At 43.7% G+C, this 15920-nt stretch overlaps 1 protein-coding gene across 2 annotated transcripts in view; it reads left to right on the top strand.

Moving 5' to 3' along the window:
* The first annotated feature begins 6051 nt into the window (after positions 1-6051).
* WWC1 (WW and C2 domain containing 1) overlaps positions 6052-15920 on the top strand; it is a 210153-nt gene continuing 200284 nt past the window's right edge. For both annotated transcript variants that reach the window (XM_075856421.1, XM_075856420.1), the window contains exon 1: positions 6052-6678. In XM_075856421.1, the coding sequence (XP_075712536.1) occupies positions 6560-6678 (119 nt within the window). In that variant the 5' untranslated portion in view covers positions 6052-6559. The remainder of the gene's footprint in view (positions 6679-15920) is intronic.

Here is a 15920-nt window from a genome sequence, read left to right as displayed (position 1 = left end):
GCGATAAGGAGAACGGGGGACCGAAAGTGCCCCGAAGTTCTCCATGACTAACCTCTGACTTCCGGCTTCTGCGCAGCTCAATAAAAATGAAAGGAGCGCTGGTCACGCATGCGCAGAAGCGCGACCGGCGCTCCATTCATTTCTACAGAGCTGCCGACACAGACCCCGGAAGTCCGAGGTTTGTGATGGAGAACTTCAGGGGACTTTCAGTCCCCTGTTCTCCCTATCAATGCCAGCTATCACACATGTATCCCCTATCCTGTGGATAGGAGATACATGTATTTTGTTTAATGGCAGAGCGGGGAGATACCTCCCTGCTCTGCCGTAGTGTTCAGTGGCGTCGAGCTGTAGCAGCCATAGCGGCTGCTAGCGGAGCCTCCGGCCATGGTGGGGGCCCGTGCCATTGGGAGATAACTGCGGACATGGTGGTTAGGATTATTGGACTCGTGACCTCTCTGCAGCCCCGCACTCTAAGGCAGATGCTGTAGACAAAACCTAGACTCATTATTGGCTGAAGTCCGAGAGCGTCCTTGGATGCACATACCCAGACTACTACAACTGTTAAACCACTATATTGTAATGATGGCGGTAAGGAAACAGACAAGTGAGCCCTAATCTACCCGCCACTCAGTCCCTGCCTTGCAACGACCCGCCCTAGGCGACGGGGTACAACTGGGCGACGGTCCCTACGCTCAATAAGTGCCCGACAGACAAACAGACAAGGGTACACAGAAGCAAGGGAAAAGGGGCAGTTGCCCACGGCAACACCGTGAGCAACAAGAGTGGTGAACGAGCCGAGTCAAACCAGGAGTGTACGAGGTACCAAACGCAGAGCAGGAGAGTAGTGAAAAAGCCGAGTCAAACCAGGAGTGTACGAGGTACCAAACGCAGAGCAGGAGAGTAGTCAGTAAGCCAGGGTCAATATGAAGCAGGGTCAAATGGTTAAAGAAGCTGCAGCAGGGCCAGGAAACAAAACAAGAATCACAAGCAAGGAGGAACAGGAAAGGCAGGTATAAATAGACAGAGGGCGGGAGCTAGCTCCGTCTGGCCGGGCTGTGATAGGCTCTCCCACTCCTAAGCCTGCCATCCTGAGTGGTGGAAGATGGAGTCAGTCTCACAGACATAGAAGCAGGTGCAGACTGATTACCTTTGGGCGTGGATACAGAAGCTGTGCCTGGCAGATCCTTAACATATATAATACTATAACCCATGGACTATTGTGTAGTGCTACACGGCAAAATCTTGTGTTTGCCCTTGGTTATAGGCATTATGTACAGGTACTGGTTCTAGATCATTTATGCAATGTGTTCCCAGAATATTACACAGCTGCCAAAGCCAGGGGTTATACTTGCACATATAACCCTCCAGAAATCCTTAGATGCACATACCTGGTGTCACGTCTGTAGGGTATGTGGACCCAGTAGGCCGCTCCGCCTTAGCGGAGAAGCAGCTCGCCAAACAACTGTCAATAACAATCTCTCGGATATGAGTACCTGGGTAGATGATCAGGCAGATACTCGAAGTAGCAGACACGTGGTGAAGCAGGCACAGATGATGCTTGGTGTAGCAGATAACACTGGACGTGGCAGATGACATAAGACATGGCAGATGGCAACAGACGTGGCAGATGACACCGGACATGTCAGATGGCAACAGATGTGGCAGATGACACAAGACGTGGCAGATGAGTTACACAAGACTCCGACGGTAGGCTTAGGCTCTGGCACATACACAGCAACAGGATACGGGAAGCAGGATTCGGGAACACTGAGAGCAGGATACAACTAAGGGACCATTTGCATAGAAGAACACAGGAATACAAACAACGCTCCGGCAAGGAGAGGAAGGGCAGAGCCCTTTTTAAAGTCCATGGTGTCGCTGGATTGATTTGGTAACTTTAGACAGGTACGCGCGCTGGCCCTTTAAGGCCGGGATTGAGCTCGCGCACCCTACGGGACACAGAAGTGCACTGCGTGTCGGCGTCTCTGAGGAGGGAGACGCCGACATGAAGATACAGTCCTGTGATCATGGCTGCCGGTAAGTGAGATGGGCGGGCAGCGACCGCTGGCATAACACCTGGACTATTACAGCTATTAAACCACTATATAATACTATAACCCATGGACTAGTATGTAGTGCTACATGGCAAAACCTTGTGTTTGCCCTTGGTTATAGGCATTATGTACAGGTACTGGTTCTAGATCATTTATGCACAATGTGTGTCCCAGAATCTTACACACCTGCCAAAGCAATTCTGTGTGGCCCACATCCGGAGTGACCATCACAATACAGGGGACTTGCACATATAACCCTCCAGAAATCTATAGAATATCAAGGACAAGGCAATATTATACAGCAGAGCTGTAATATGATCAGGCGTGCAGGTATCTGACAGTGCAGGGTCTCAGTACTCAATTAACAGACTTTCTATATAAGACAACTAGTGTTTTCTTTTACCTGTCCCTGGGGTCTATCCAGCTGGTGGTCTTGTTAGTGTGATCAATATCAATGTAATAGACTTTTCCATCCACATCCCTGGCCTCTTCCCAACTCCCTGATAGAGGTCACTCGTTCCTTAACATCTCCAGTAAGGCTGATCTACACCATTACGTTTTTTATTTTTTGTTTGATCTGAGGTCTGATTAATTTAGGCGTCTGGGGTCTGAATTAATTTAGGGGTCTGATCTAAAGTCTGACTTTGTTCTATTTTAGTCTGTTCTGGGGTCTGAGGAAACTGGTTTAAGGTCTAAATTAATTAAGGGGTCTGAGTTCAATTAAATTTTTCTATTCTGAATTAATTAAGGGGTCTAAGGCCTCATGTACACTTCCATCACCGTTATTTCGGCCGTATTTGACGGATCCGTGTGTCCGTTTTTGTTTCCGTGTGGTTTCTTTTTGAAGGAGCTCGGCAGGGAGCTTGGAATCGGTTGCATGACAAAAACATCCTGGTGAACTAACCACAGATCTTCTATGGATGTATGCTTCCATCCTTCTGTCTCTTCATGTAATCCCAGACAGACTCGATGATGTTGAGATCAGTGTTCTGTGGGGGCCATATCATCACTTCCAGGGCTCCTTGTTCTTAAGATAGTTCCTAATGAGATTGGCTGTATGTTTTCGGTCGTTGTCCTGCTGCAGAATAAATTTGGAGCCAATCAGACGCTTCCCTAATGATATTACATAATGGATAAGTATCTACCTGTATTTATCAGCATTGAGGAGACCATTAAACCTGACCAAATCCCCAACTCTATTTGCTGAAATACAGAACAAAACTTGCAAGGAACCTCCGCCATGCTTCACTGTTGCCTGCAGTCACTCATTATTGTACCGCTCTCCAGCCCTTCGGCGTACAAACTGCCTTCTGTTACAGCCAAATATTTTAATATTGACTCATCAGTCCAGAATATCTGCTGCCATTTTTCTGCACCCCAGTTCCTATGTTTTTGTGCAAAGTTGAGTCGCTTGGCTTTGTTTCCACGTAGTAGGTATGGCTTTTTGGCCACAATTCTTCCATGAAGATCATTTCTGGCCAGACTTCTCCAAACAGTTGATGGGTGTACCTGGGTCCCACTGGTTTCTGCCAGTTCTGAGCTGATAGCACTGCTGGACATCTTCCGATTTCGAAGGGAAGTAAGCATGATGTGTCTTTAAACTGCACTGTTTCCTTGGCCGACCACTGCGTCTACGGTCCTCAACTTTGCCCGTGTATTTGTTCTTCTTTAAAAGAGTTTGAACAGCACATCTTGAAACTCCAGTCTACTTTGAAATCTTTGCCTGGGAGAGACCTTGCTGATACAGTATAACTACCGTGTGTCTTGTTGCTGTGCTCAGTCTTGCCATGGTGGACCTTTGACATGAAACTGTCTTCCACAACCTCACATTTGTAGCAGAGTTTGGCTCCTCCTCACCCAGTTTTAAGCATATAAAGCTGTTTCTGTTAGGGTCAGTTCACACGTTGCATAAATACTGCGGTTTTTCCACAACGGAGTTTGTTGCGGAAAATCCACATCAAATACAGTAGCAGCAAAGTGGATGAGAAAAAACAAATCTCATCCACACGCTGCGTAAATACTGAGCGGAAAAAACACTCAGAAATTGACCTGCATGCAGAAAGAAAGAGACAAAAACTCATACTCATACAAAAGTCTGTCTTCCTCCCTCTAGCGCGGCCCCCTGGGATGACTTTCCATGTGACCATGCAGCCAATCACAGGCTGTAGCGGCAGTCACATGGGATGAAACATCATCCCAGGAGGCCTGCCTGGATCATGTCAGAGGGCTGGCCTCCTGGGATGACGCTTCATCCCATGTGATTGGCTGCAGCGGTCTCCTGGGATGAAACACCATCTGAGGAGGCCGGCCTGCTAGCAGGACGGTAAGTGCTGCAGTTTTCCACAATTTGGTGCGCTTTTTCGCCCGGAATTCCCTGCTGCGCACAGTGCAGATATGCTGCGTGCTTTTACACAGCGTATCCGCCCCGTGTGAACTGAGCCTTACAGTTATATGTAGGTGATTCAACCTACATATGAAAATGATGATCATTATCACCTGCTTGGTATAATTGGTTAGACTATAATACTATAAAATCCATGACTTTGTGCAAGTGTACCTAGAAGAATTGATGCAGTTTTGAAGGCAAAGGGTGGCTACAACAAATATTGATTTGATTTAGATTTCTCTTCTGTTCATTACAACTGCCTAAAACTTTTGCACAATACTGTATTTGATATCCTCATATTCCGAACCATATCTTCAATAAATATTTCATGTGAATTACAATGAACGGTAAACAACGTAATTTTATTTTATTTTTTTTAAATACCAGTAATTTGTTCTTTATGCATTTTGGCAATATAAAGAAACCCCCATAAATATTTAACTTAGATGCCTAAAAAATCTCCAACTCATACCACAAGAAACAAAGTCTCCAATAGCATAGTACATGTACATATTTTTTAGAGAGAATACCGGGAGGCAAATACAAAAAAATTCTTTAAGTGGTAAATTAAAATAGAGAAAAAACTTATGCCGCAAGAAGAAAAAATACAATAAACCTTTATTTTTGTAATAAATCATTTTTACCAAATAAAAGACAATAAAGAGCCAAAGACATGTACAAATTTGGCTGGGTTCACATCGGTGTTCTGGGTTCTGTTGCTCTGCAGGAGCAGAACGATGAAAATACCGGAAGCTTGGAATCGGTTGCATGACAGAAACCATTTGCGCCCGATGGAACCCATTGACTTTAATGGGCTCCGTCAGGTCTCTGACATAGTTTCCGTCATTTTGTCAGCCGCAACAGCGCACTATTTTGTCTGGCAGAAACAATGGAATCTGTGATGGAGGCCCCTAACGGAGACTTGAACGCAGATGTCAACATCCCCTTAAGGGTCGCCGTACTTGTAATGACCGTGACAAAAAAGTTGTGCCATCTTCTAACAAGACTGGTAAACACCATTAAAAAATAATTCAAACAATGGGGATGTTCCAGCATATTCCATAGCTAACAGGGTGCCTAGTGCCACTAGTATCGCCACCAGGCTGGTAAACCACTGGCCCAGCTGGTATTCATACTGGTAGACCAGTAAAAGTAAAAAATGTGGCAAGTGCCGGTAGTTTTACATAATGAGGTCAGCTCCGACAATAATAAAGATTATTACTACATTTATAATATGACTTTTCCTGTATACGTGAAGAATGGAATGGAGAGAAATCTTGAAGACTCACAGACATTGTAGCAAATCACCTCCAATAAAGTAAAGTACACTAAAGAAAACGGCATATTTTGCACCAGAGAAACAAGACCTGCAATGCAGTTATAGTGTCCAAACTCCAGAAAGTGCCGCAGTTTTTATGGCCCCTTATCTCTTATCATGTATGTTTATACAGCAGCTGTTGCCCTAAATCTCCCAGATACATGGCTGACAATGGCACAATGACATGACACAGTGTGAGCCCCGGCTGGAGGAGGGGGAGGAGAGCGGATCACCATCTGTGTCATGTGCCCCACTATTCCTATGTTTACAGTAGGAGCGCTCTTCAGTGCACGTCTACTACCTGTATTACAGTAATCACCTGGATGACGTAGTGCTGGAGTTTCAGCAGCATCACACATCGGAAGCAGCGCGAGCAGGGGCAGGAGCCGGCCCGGGAGACCCTTTACCAACACTGCGGCCGCGGGTTCGCCCCCTCTCCCCCCCTGGGGCCCTCACCCCGCTGCCTCTGAACCTGAGAGAGATATCCTAGAATGGAGGATCAATAACAACATACAGACACTTTCTAATGGCATTGACCGGGAAGAGAAGGGGCACAGGGGGTGGAATGCATAGGGATCTCCGGAGTCAGCAATGGACAGCTCAGTTCAGAACATGAAGCCAGTGCACTCCGCAGCTCTGCAAACTTGTTGATCGCCCATCGTAACTTGCATGGTGTTTGTATGCCCTGCACATCTGTATCACAGTGTGAACAGTCCCCTCCTGGACATTATATTATTATAGCAGCCCCCATTTCATAGCACATTTGGATGAAGTTTATGGGGGAGATCAGCCTTGCTGGAGATGTTAAGGAACGAGTTACCTCTACCAGAGGGCTGGGAAGAAGCCAGGGATGTGGATGGAAAAGTCTATTACATTGATCACGCCAACAAGACCACCAGCTGGATAGACCCCAGGGACAGGTAAGAGGAGACCCCGCACTGTCAGACACCTGTCGCCCTGATCTAATACCAGCTTCTCATTGATATTCTGGAGGGTTGTGGACTGTGGATGTGACCTAATGGCCATTTATTCTGTATGATCCACGGCGATTGTGTTTTCAGTAGTGAGATAAGACTGGCATTGCCAGCTTGTGCCACGGCTGTATACCATATGGTTTAAAATGACCCAACTAATATATATATTCCTGGCTGTTTACTATACTATAACAGGGGTAAAGAGAAAATAGAGAGAACCTATTAACAAGTAATGTGCCACATGCCATAAAGCGATTTATGTACAGCGAGTAATTGGCAACCTAGCGGGCACTATATTTATGAATGGATAACGCCATTAGACCTACAGACAGTATTGATATTTGGTCTTTTTTGAGATCAAGAACAGAGTCAAAGTGAAATGACAGAGTAGATCTGGCACGGTTGCTTCACATGTAAGAACTAGTAACTAATAGACTGTGCAGTATCCTGAAAATATCGCGTGATCATCTCCTGAAGTACAACCAACAATGATCTTCATTTCAGGGACCGCAGCGATATCTGTGTTAAAGTTGTTGCTGTACAAGTTTGTCCGTTTTACAACACTTTGTTTAATTCTTGTCAAATACCTTCAAGTTTATCTAATTGTTATGTTTATATATGTATTTGATTAGATTTGCTCCATTATAATGATAAATGACAGTCCTATTCATCTAAATGGGGTTTGCAAAAATCCATGCACTTGCTGCAGAAATAACCCCATTAAAATATATGGAACAGAGCCAGAAATTTCTGCTAAAAAAAAAATCTGCCACAAATCTGCCTTGTTCACACAGTGCAGATCTTCTGCAGATTTTGCATGTGTTGAAGCGAAAACTAGTAACGCATCATAAACAGAAGAAATATATAAAGGAAGGCCTTAAATTGTCTCCTTACCTGGATCATGTATGCCGAATCTGATAAAGACAAGGTCTTAGGTCGGTTTTACACGACCGTGTTCGGTCTGTAATTTACGGACCATATGCTGACAGTATTTCCCGGACTGAACACAGTTCAGGGAGTCGGGCTCCTAACATCATAGTTATCTAGGATACTAAGAGTCCCTGCCACCCCCACGGGAATACTGTCCCACACTTTAATCATGTTTTCAGTACCGGAGAGTATTCCCGCGGGGAGGCAGGGACTCCTAGCATCAAAGATAACTGTATATGCTAGTAGTCTTGCTCCCTGAAGTGTGTTCGGTCCAGGAAATACTGCCAATATACGGTCCGTATATCACGGACCAAACACGGCCGTGTAAAACAGGCCTTAATCAGTTGATTGGACGTCCCACCTCATCTGATAACTGCCCTCATCTGCTGTATACTGCGTCAGCTAATACTATATTACTATATATACTATAACGCTACAATCACACAAGCGACACATTTACGCGCGTAAAAATGCACGTAAATCTGTCCGAGTGCGTTGCCTTATACATCAGTGTGCTTTGCGAGTGGTTTGCGTTTTTCACACACTCGCAGAGCACTTTTTTGTTTTTTCAAAGGATGTGCATCCGTGTGCGGTGAGTGGTTTTCACTCTCCCGTTGACTTCAATGGGCGCGTAGGTGTGTGACAACGCACCAATATAGGGCATGCAGTGAGTGTCACGCAGCGGACCTTCGCTGCATGATAACTTCTGCATGTGTGAACGGCCCCGTTGAAATCAATGGGTCCGTGTGCTGTGCTTCATTTCCATGCACAGCACACGGATGAGATTCACGTTCATGTGAATGGGCCCCAAAGTTATGATGGTGAATCATGCAGGAGTTCAGCAATATGGGGCCATAAAGTGGTGCTCATAGATCAATTCTTCATTCCAATAGAAGTATTTGCATATATTACTTATAGAGTATATCTAAATGTAAAATTCATACCCATACGCTGCTTCCGCAAAGAAAAAAAAAAAATGAACACCCACTTTGCTGCTACTGTATTCTGCTGCGTATTTTCCGTCCACAATTCCGGACGGAAAATACGCAGCAATTCTGCTACGTGTGGACAAGCTCTTATAGGTGGTGATCTGACCTCTGGAGGTCCCACGGTTACCGAGAGTCCCAAAAAAAAGTATGGTTTCTCATAAATGGAGGCTATAATGTACTCTGTAAACAAGGAATGGTCATATGGACTTATCATTGTTAGCAGTAGTTAAATGAGTGGTAATTGTAAGTTAAAAACAAGACAAATTCTCAACCTATATATAAAAAATTCAAGGAAAGTTCAATCTCAAACCCAAAAAAATATTGTGTTATTCTTCAATTAAAAGATTTCCCATAAATTGATATTAATTAATTGGAATCCATATGTCCCACCCTGTACTTTTAATTGAATCCCTGGTAAGCTTTGAATAAATACACACGGATATCAAGTGAATGAAGGGAGGAAGAGGAGAGCTTGTGTTTCTTGTAATAAGGAGAAAAAGTTGCATAAGGCAAAGCGACTTTGGTTGCGCAGCAACAAGTCGCGCAACAAAAACGTGCGCGATCTGTCTGCATCTTGCTGTCGCGCGACTATTTTAAAGGTGCAATTTGTTGCAAGTGAGTCATAAGCAATTAACACTGAGCTCTATGATGGCAAAGACGCGTGCGACTTTCGAACAAAAATCCAGCGAGTTTGGATTTTTGGCACTTGTCATGTCACGGTTGCATTACGTCGCATTTCACAACATGACCACATTCAGGGTATGTGCACACACAAAGTCAAAAACGTCTGAAAATACGGAGCGGTTTTCAAGGGAAAACAGCTCCTGATTTTCAGACGTTTTTTTAATCATACTCACGTTTTTTACGGCCATTTTTGGAGCTGTTTTTAATAGTCAATAAAAAATTGCTCCAAAAACGGCTCAAGAAGTGACATGCACTTCTTTTTCGCAGGCGTCTTTTTTCACGCTGTTTTTAGAAAATGAGGCGTAAAAAAACGCCCCCGTCGGAACAGAATGCCATATTTCCCATTGAAATCAATGGGCAGATGTTTGTAGGCGTTCTTCTTCCGTTTTTTCAGATGTTTTTCGAGACGTAAACGCCCTGAAATACGCCTGAAAACACTCCGTGTGAACATACCTTGACAATCATTGGATGCAATGTTGCAATTCCACATTGCGATCTTCATGTCATGTGAGCAAAGTCACTTTGTAGCCCTAGCCTAAACCGTTCTGGTAGCCACACTACAGTAAAGCAAGACCTGCAACACAGCAGACGGTGAATGACAGCATTGCTGGAGGTCTTTACACGATGACCCCATTATTAACTATCTTACCCATCTAAGATCTGGTTGGGAGGCCTTTGCATAAGAAAAGTCATATAGTTTATGTTCTAATCACCTTTCTTAGTCCATGTTATATGTAAAATCACTATGAAATATTGGGTAAAAGCATTTTTCTAGATAGATGATAAAAAAAGTTACTCACAATTGTTCTTCTACGGCCTTATTCACACGAACGTGTTATACGTCCGTGCAATGCGCGTGATTTTCAAGCGCGTCGCACGGACCTATGTTAGTGAATGGGGCCGCTTAGACTGTCAGTGAATTTCACGCAGCGTATGTGCGCTGCGTAAAACTCACGACATGTCCTATATTTGGCCGTGTTTCACGCAGCACCCACCCTTTGAAGTCACACGGCAGCACTTCCGGGTGATGCGCGCTATAGTAGTAAAATAAATTAATGAAAACATAAAACCAGAGTGTCATAATGATGGCGGCTGCGTGAAAATCACGCAGCCACGCACCATATGCTGATGCCACACGGACCTTTTGCACGTGCAAAACGCAGCGTGTTTTGCGTGCGCAAAACGGACATGTCCGTGTGAATAAGGCCTTAGTTTGCACAATATATCACTTGTTAGGGCAGTCTTTTGCTATTTGGCTGAGGTTTTCCAGGCTTTCTACATTTTACGCTAAGCATATAACAGTGGTGCTTTATATATAAAAAACATCCCAGACAACAATCTTTTAGATAAAAAAAACAAAACATTGTGATTACAATAAATTATACTTTCAGGGGCGTACAATCACGCCAGTATTCTACTGTAACTACTTCAGTCATATGTAAGGGAAAAAAGGCGTATGACATAGTTAACCTTTAAAACGGGTGTTTAAAGGCTATGTACATCTTTTCATGGATTTTTTTGTTGTAGTAGATCAATATATTTTGTGTTTAAGGACCTTTTAAATTGACTTTTATAAAATAATGTTTTTACTTTTTTACGATATAGCTTCTATGTATCCTGTATACATAGAAGCTGTATCGTTTTCCTTAGCCGATTTCGTCTGTTCAGCCGAGAGTGGGTCCTGCGTGTCTCTCACACACAGGATCCAGCTAATAATATTCACATCTGAGTTATGAACTTAGATGTGATTGATATTAGGTGGATCCAGTGTGTTCGAGACACACAGAACCAGCTTTTAGTCGAGCCGTCAGTTCAGACGTGATCAATATTAGATGGATCTTGTGTGTCAGAGAACTGGCGGAATCTGCTGAGAGAGAACGATACGGCTTCTGTGTAATAAAAGTCAATTAGAAAAGTCCTCAAAAACACATTGATTTAAAAAACAAAAAAACTCCATTCAAAAGGTGTACATAGTCTATAAAGGGGTTGGCACTTTGGACAATCCTCTCTTGTTAAGGTACTTTTACACTGGCCAATTTTAGCTGCTGCAACGTGCGCCGATCAACGTGACAGCTCGTTGATCAGCACTCGTTTGCACCTTTCACAAGGAGCTAGTATGAGGACGAGCGCTTGTTACTACGATCGCTCCTCCAAATATATTTGTATCATGTCGACAGCGAATCTCCCTGTTTACACAGGGAGATTTGCTGCCGACAACGATAATGTTTTACACATTTAAAACGATACGATGAGCAGATGATCGAGTGTTTACTTGTTCATATGCTGATCGCTGCCCTGTTTACACAGGGAAATTAGCAGGAACGAACGTTCTTTTAACGCTCATTTGCCTGATAATTGGACAGTGTAAAAGGGCATTTAGAAGGGTTCCTAGACAATGCGTTGTTCACATGGTATTCTGATGATGGGACCCCCAGCAATCAACTGTAATATTTTATATGGGGAACCCAACAGCAAGTGTTCAATTCCCCTGAGGAGCCACCGCATGGGAAATGATGCATTACACAGTTCCTAGTCCATGTCATGCACACTATCCACTCTGACTAATGCCTGTGCGCCGGCCGAGTCCCATCAGTGATCCGTTTAAAGATAGGACATCTATCTTTCCACGGATCGGAAAATCAGGTCAGTTTTCACTGACCCAATTCACCCGCTAAAGTGAATGGGTCCGTAAGACTATCGGGTGCCACTCGGATGCCCTTAAAAACGGCCCGAGTTGCAAGAGGGCTAAAAGTCAGTTCTAAACAGGGAATCTCCATTTATTAACTCTCAATGCCCTAATAGGTTATATGAAAATGAGGTTTCCAAACCAGGCAGCTTTTTTCAGTATAACGCCAGTCAAAACTGAAAAATGTGTTTTTAAAAGTATGGCCGCTCCTCTCAGTACCACAACTTTAGGCTATGTTCACACTAAGTTTTTCTGACGCGGAAACCGCGTCGCAAAGCTCGTCAAAAAATGGCCCGAAAATGCCTCCCATTGATTTCAATGGAAGGCGGGGGCGGTTTTCTCACGCGAGCGGTAAAACCGCCTCGCGGGAGAAAGAAGGGACATGTCCTATCTTTGGGCGTTTACGCCTCTGACCTCCCTTTGACTTCAATCAGAGGCAGAGAAAGCGTATTTTGCGGCGTTTTATGCCCGCGGCCTAGTTTTTTGCCACATGGACGAAAATTGCACGGCAAAAATGCATGTGTTTTTACCGCGATTTGCTGCGGTTTCCATGCTAACTGTAAAACCACTGCAAATTGCGGTACAAAGACAACATTTTTGAAGTGTGGTTTTCAGTTTTGTGGCAAAACCACACTGTGTGAATACACCCCTAAAATCAATGGGAACTTTAACAGAAACGTATCTGTATTTTTTTTATCTGTATGTATTGCGTATCAGAATGATGCCAGTGTGAATAGAAACTTACAGGAGTTGTGTGGTTTAAACTAACACGTATTTAGTTTAACTTATACAAATGTTCCTGAAATATGTCAAGAGTGGTGTGAGTACAGTCAGACTATGTACAAAAAGGAAAGCCAGGCTTAGGGCTTATCCAGACAACCGGGTGTCAAATCAGAACCTATAAAGAACGCCCGTTTAGCACGGCCGATTTGCACCCGTGCGGGACCCATTTTCACGGATCCCTGATAGACTTGAATCTATTGAGGGGTCCTGGAAAACTGGCAAAATAGGACATATTTTCCCGGGCCCGTTAAAAAAACAAAAACGGCCATGTGAATAGCCCGTTAGGAGTATTTCCATTTTATTGGCCATGTACTATACCTAAGTCATAAATACTGTAGTATTATATTGTCCATTTAAATTGACATTTCGAACTATATGGTGAAGAAATTCTACAATCGTGATGTAAGTTTTTATTGTGAATCTACCATCGGTCAAAGCTGTGAATGTCCTCACTATTCCATATTACAGGGGTGAGGGAACTTATGTACAGCACGATATTCTCCCCTAGCAGCAATGCTCCATAATATGACATCTGATAAAACACGCCACATTTTTCCCCCTCACCGGTTATGTATGACTATGTATGCCTTCATATGAATTCAGAGGTACAGTATAGGCCCATAGATCGCCAATGATGCCACATGGATCTATAATACGGATGTGCGCTGCAACTTTATGAGAGTAATAGATGTTATCATAGTCAAATTGATGTTTGAAGAGAATTAGAAACGATTAGTGTGCTCATTTCAGCACAAATATTGCTTACGTTTATGGTGCGTGTGCTATGATACATAGCAGTAGTCATTTTTTCTTTTACTTGAGTTCTTTATTTCTTGGTGGCACACTGCCCGAGGAATGTGTATAGCTGATAAATGGTTAACCAAGTTGTTTTCTTTTTTATGGTCTGGATGAATGATTAGTCCAGCTCGGCTAAAGGATTTGTGCATTCTTGGCATAGTCTACAGTGGTATGTGTACTTGTTGACCACAGGTTCAGTCTGCTGGGGGTATGGAATTAAATTCAGTGCTTTACCCATGGCAATATGGTTGAAGTGAGGCAAAAGTAATAAGTCATCTCCGCTTTCTCCACCCGATGTTGATTCATAAGAAATAGCAATTCACTTTCTAAACAAGAAAAGGAATCTCGTCCCTTTTTCTCAAAATCCCTCATCTCATCAGTGCTTGACACCAATGAAATGTGCCCTGTCCTCTACTCATACTGTCACGAGGCCATTGCTGCTTTTCCAATTTGAATACTCCACAGCAGGGGCATTGCTAGGGTCTTAAAAGATCAGGGGCACAAGCCCCGAGACATATATTTACCCCCCCCCCCTGAAAAATAAATACATCTCTACATACTTATCGGAGATAGCATATCTATAAGACGAAGGCTCCTATAGCTTCACCGCTGAATAGAATTGGATGCATTGTCTCAGCATACAGTATCATACATGATAGGCTTAGATACATGGCCCCAGCAGACAGTATCACACATGATAGGATTAGATACATGGCCCCAGCAGACCGTATCACACATGATAGCCTTAGGGCTTATTCAGTGTGCTGTGCGTTGAAGCAACGCACAGCGCACGGCCCCATTGATTTCAATAGGGCTATTCACACGTGTGTTTTCACACAGTGAGTGTCCATTGCGTGAAACTCACTGCATGACGTATATTGGGGCAGCCGCAGGATGGTATTATTAGGCTGGAAAAGGCCAAAAACAGTGGCCCTGCCCAACCTGGTAATGCTAGCCTGCTGCTGCGATGTATTTGGCTGGTTAGAAAAAATGGGGGGTGACGACCGCACAATGTTTTTTCCATTTAAAAAAAAAAAAGGAAATTACGTGGGGTCCCCCCCATTTTTGATAACCAGCCAGATGCAACACAGCCGGACCATCACTACGGGTGGTCGGGTACCTTTTTACCTTTACCGTACCCAGCTCTTCCCGGGACCCCTGGTGGCGGTGGGTACCAGGGTAATAATGGGGTTTAGTGTTAGCCTCTGCACCGGCTAACACTAAGCCCTGCCTTAGTAATGGACGCTGTCAATGAGCCAGCGGCCATTACTAAGGTGGTAGTAATGAAGATTAAAAAAATACAAAGACAAAGAAGAAATATTTTATTGAAATAAACCCCCCCCACCCCTCGTTAACCATATTATTCAAAATAAAAAAAGGCCGTCATCGAAGTAGTCGAATCCGACGTAGTCCAACAACCGAACCTGTAAAAGAACACAAACAAAAAAACAAAACATTAGTAACACAGGTGGTAGGCTTGGATACAGGGCCCATGTGTGATACTGTCTGTTAGACCATGTATCTATGCCTACCACAAGGCAAGCTTAGATACAGGACCCCAGCAGACAGTAAGCTTATACTGCATAAGATTACTGTTTGCTGGGGCCCTGTATCTAAGCCTACTATGTGGTAGGCTTAGATACAGGGCCCATCAGACAGGATTACACATGGGCCATGTATCTAAGCCTACCATGTATGCAAAATCTGCACTGTGTTAACAAAGCCTAAGGGTTAATTCACACAGAGTTTCTTGGCGCTGATTTTGATGCAGAAACTGCGTCGTAATCCGCGGCAAAAAACGACTGAAATGTATTGCAATGGGAGACAGAGGCATTTTTTTTCCTAGTGAAAAAACCTGCGGTGCTAGTTTCTCAGTATTTTTTCATTTTTTTTGTCCACGGTCCTTGCATTAGCTTCAATGGCTGTGAGCGAAAAACGCAGTGAAAAATGCTGCGAAAACCATGGAAAAAAAGCGCAGGCAGTTCAAAATCTGCCTCAAATTTCCAGTAGGAATTCTGAGGCACATTATTTCTGCCTTCAAAACACTCTGTGCACTGGGCCTTAGACTTCCTTCACTCAGAATTTGTCTGGCGTTTTTAACTGCATAAAAAAAAACCTTAACTGCAGGTTTGTTTTTTTTTTAAATGTAACATGCTTTTTTTCCTGCCATTTTTGAAGTTCTATAACAAAATCTATGGAGAAAAACACCAGAATAAAAAATGACATACCTGAAGCAGTCTGCATTTTGATCAAATCTAAACCAAGGTGCTGAAGACATTCTCATATTTCACTATAGACTTTGAAATAACATCTGGCCA

Source organism: Rhinoderma darwinii, chromosome 3 (assembly GCF_050947455.1).
Source record: "Rhinoderma darwinii isolate aRhiDar2 chromosome 3, aRhiDar2.hap1, whole genome shotgun sequence".
NCBI classification, from domain to species: Eukaryota; Metazoa; Chordata; class Amphibia; order Anura; family Rhinodermatidae; genus Rhinoderma; species Rhinoderma darwinii.
The sequence above is the reverse complement of the archived record's forward strand: the minus strand, read 5'-3'. Positions and strand labels throughout refer to the sequence as shown.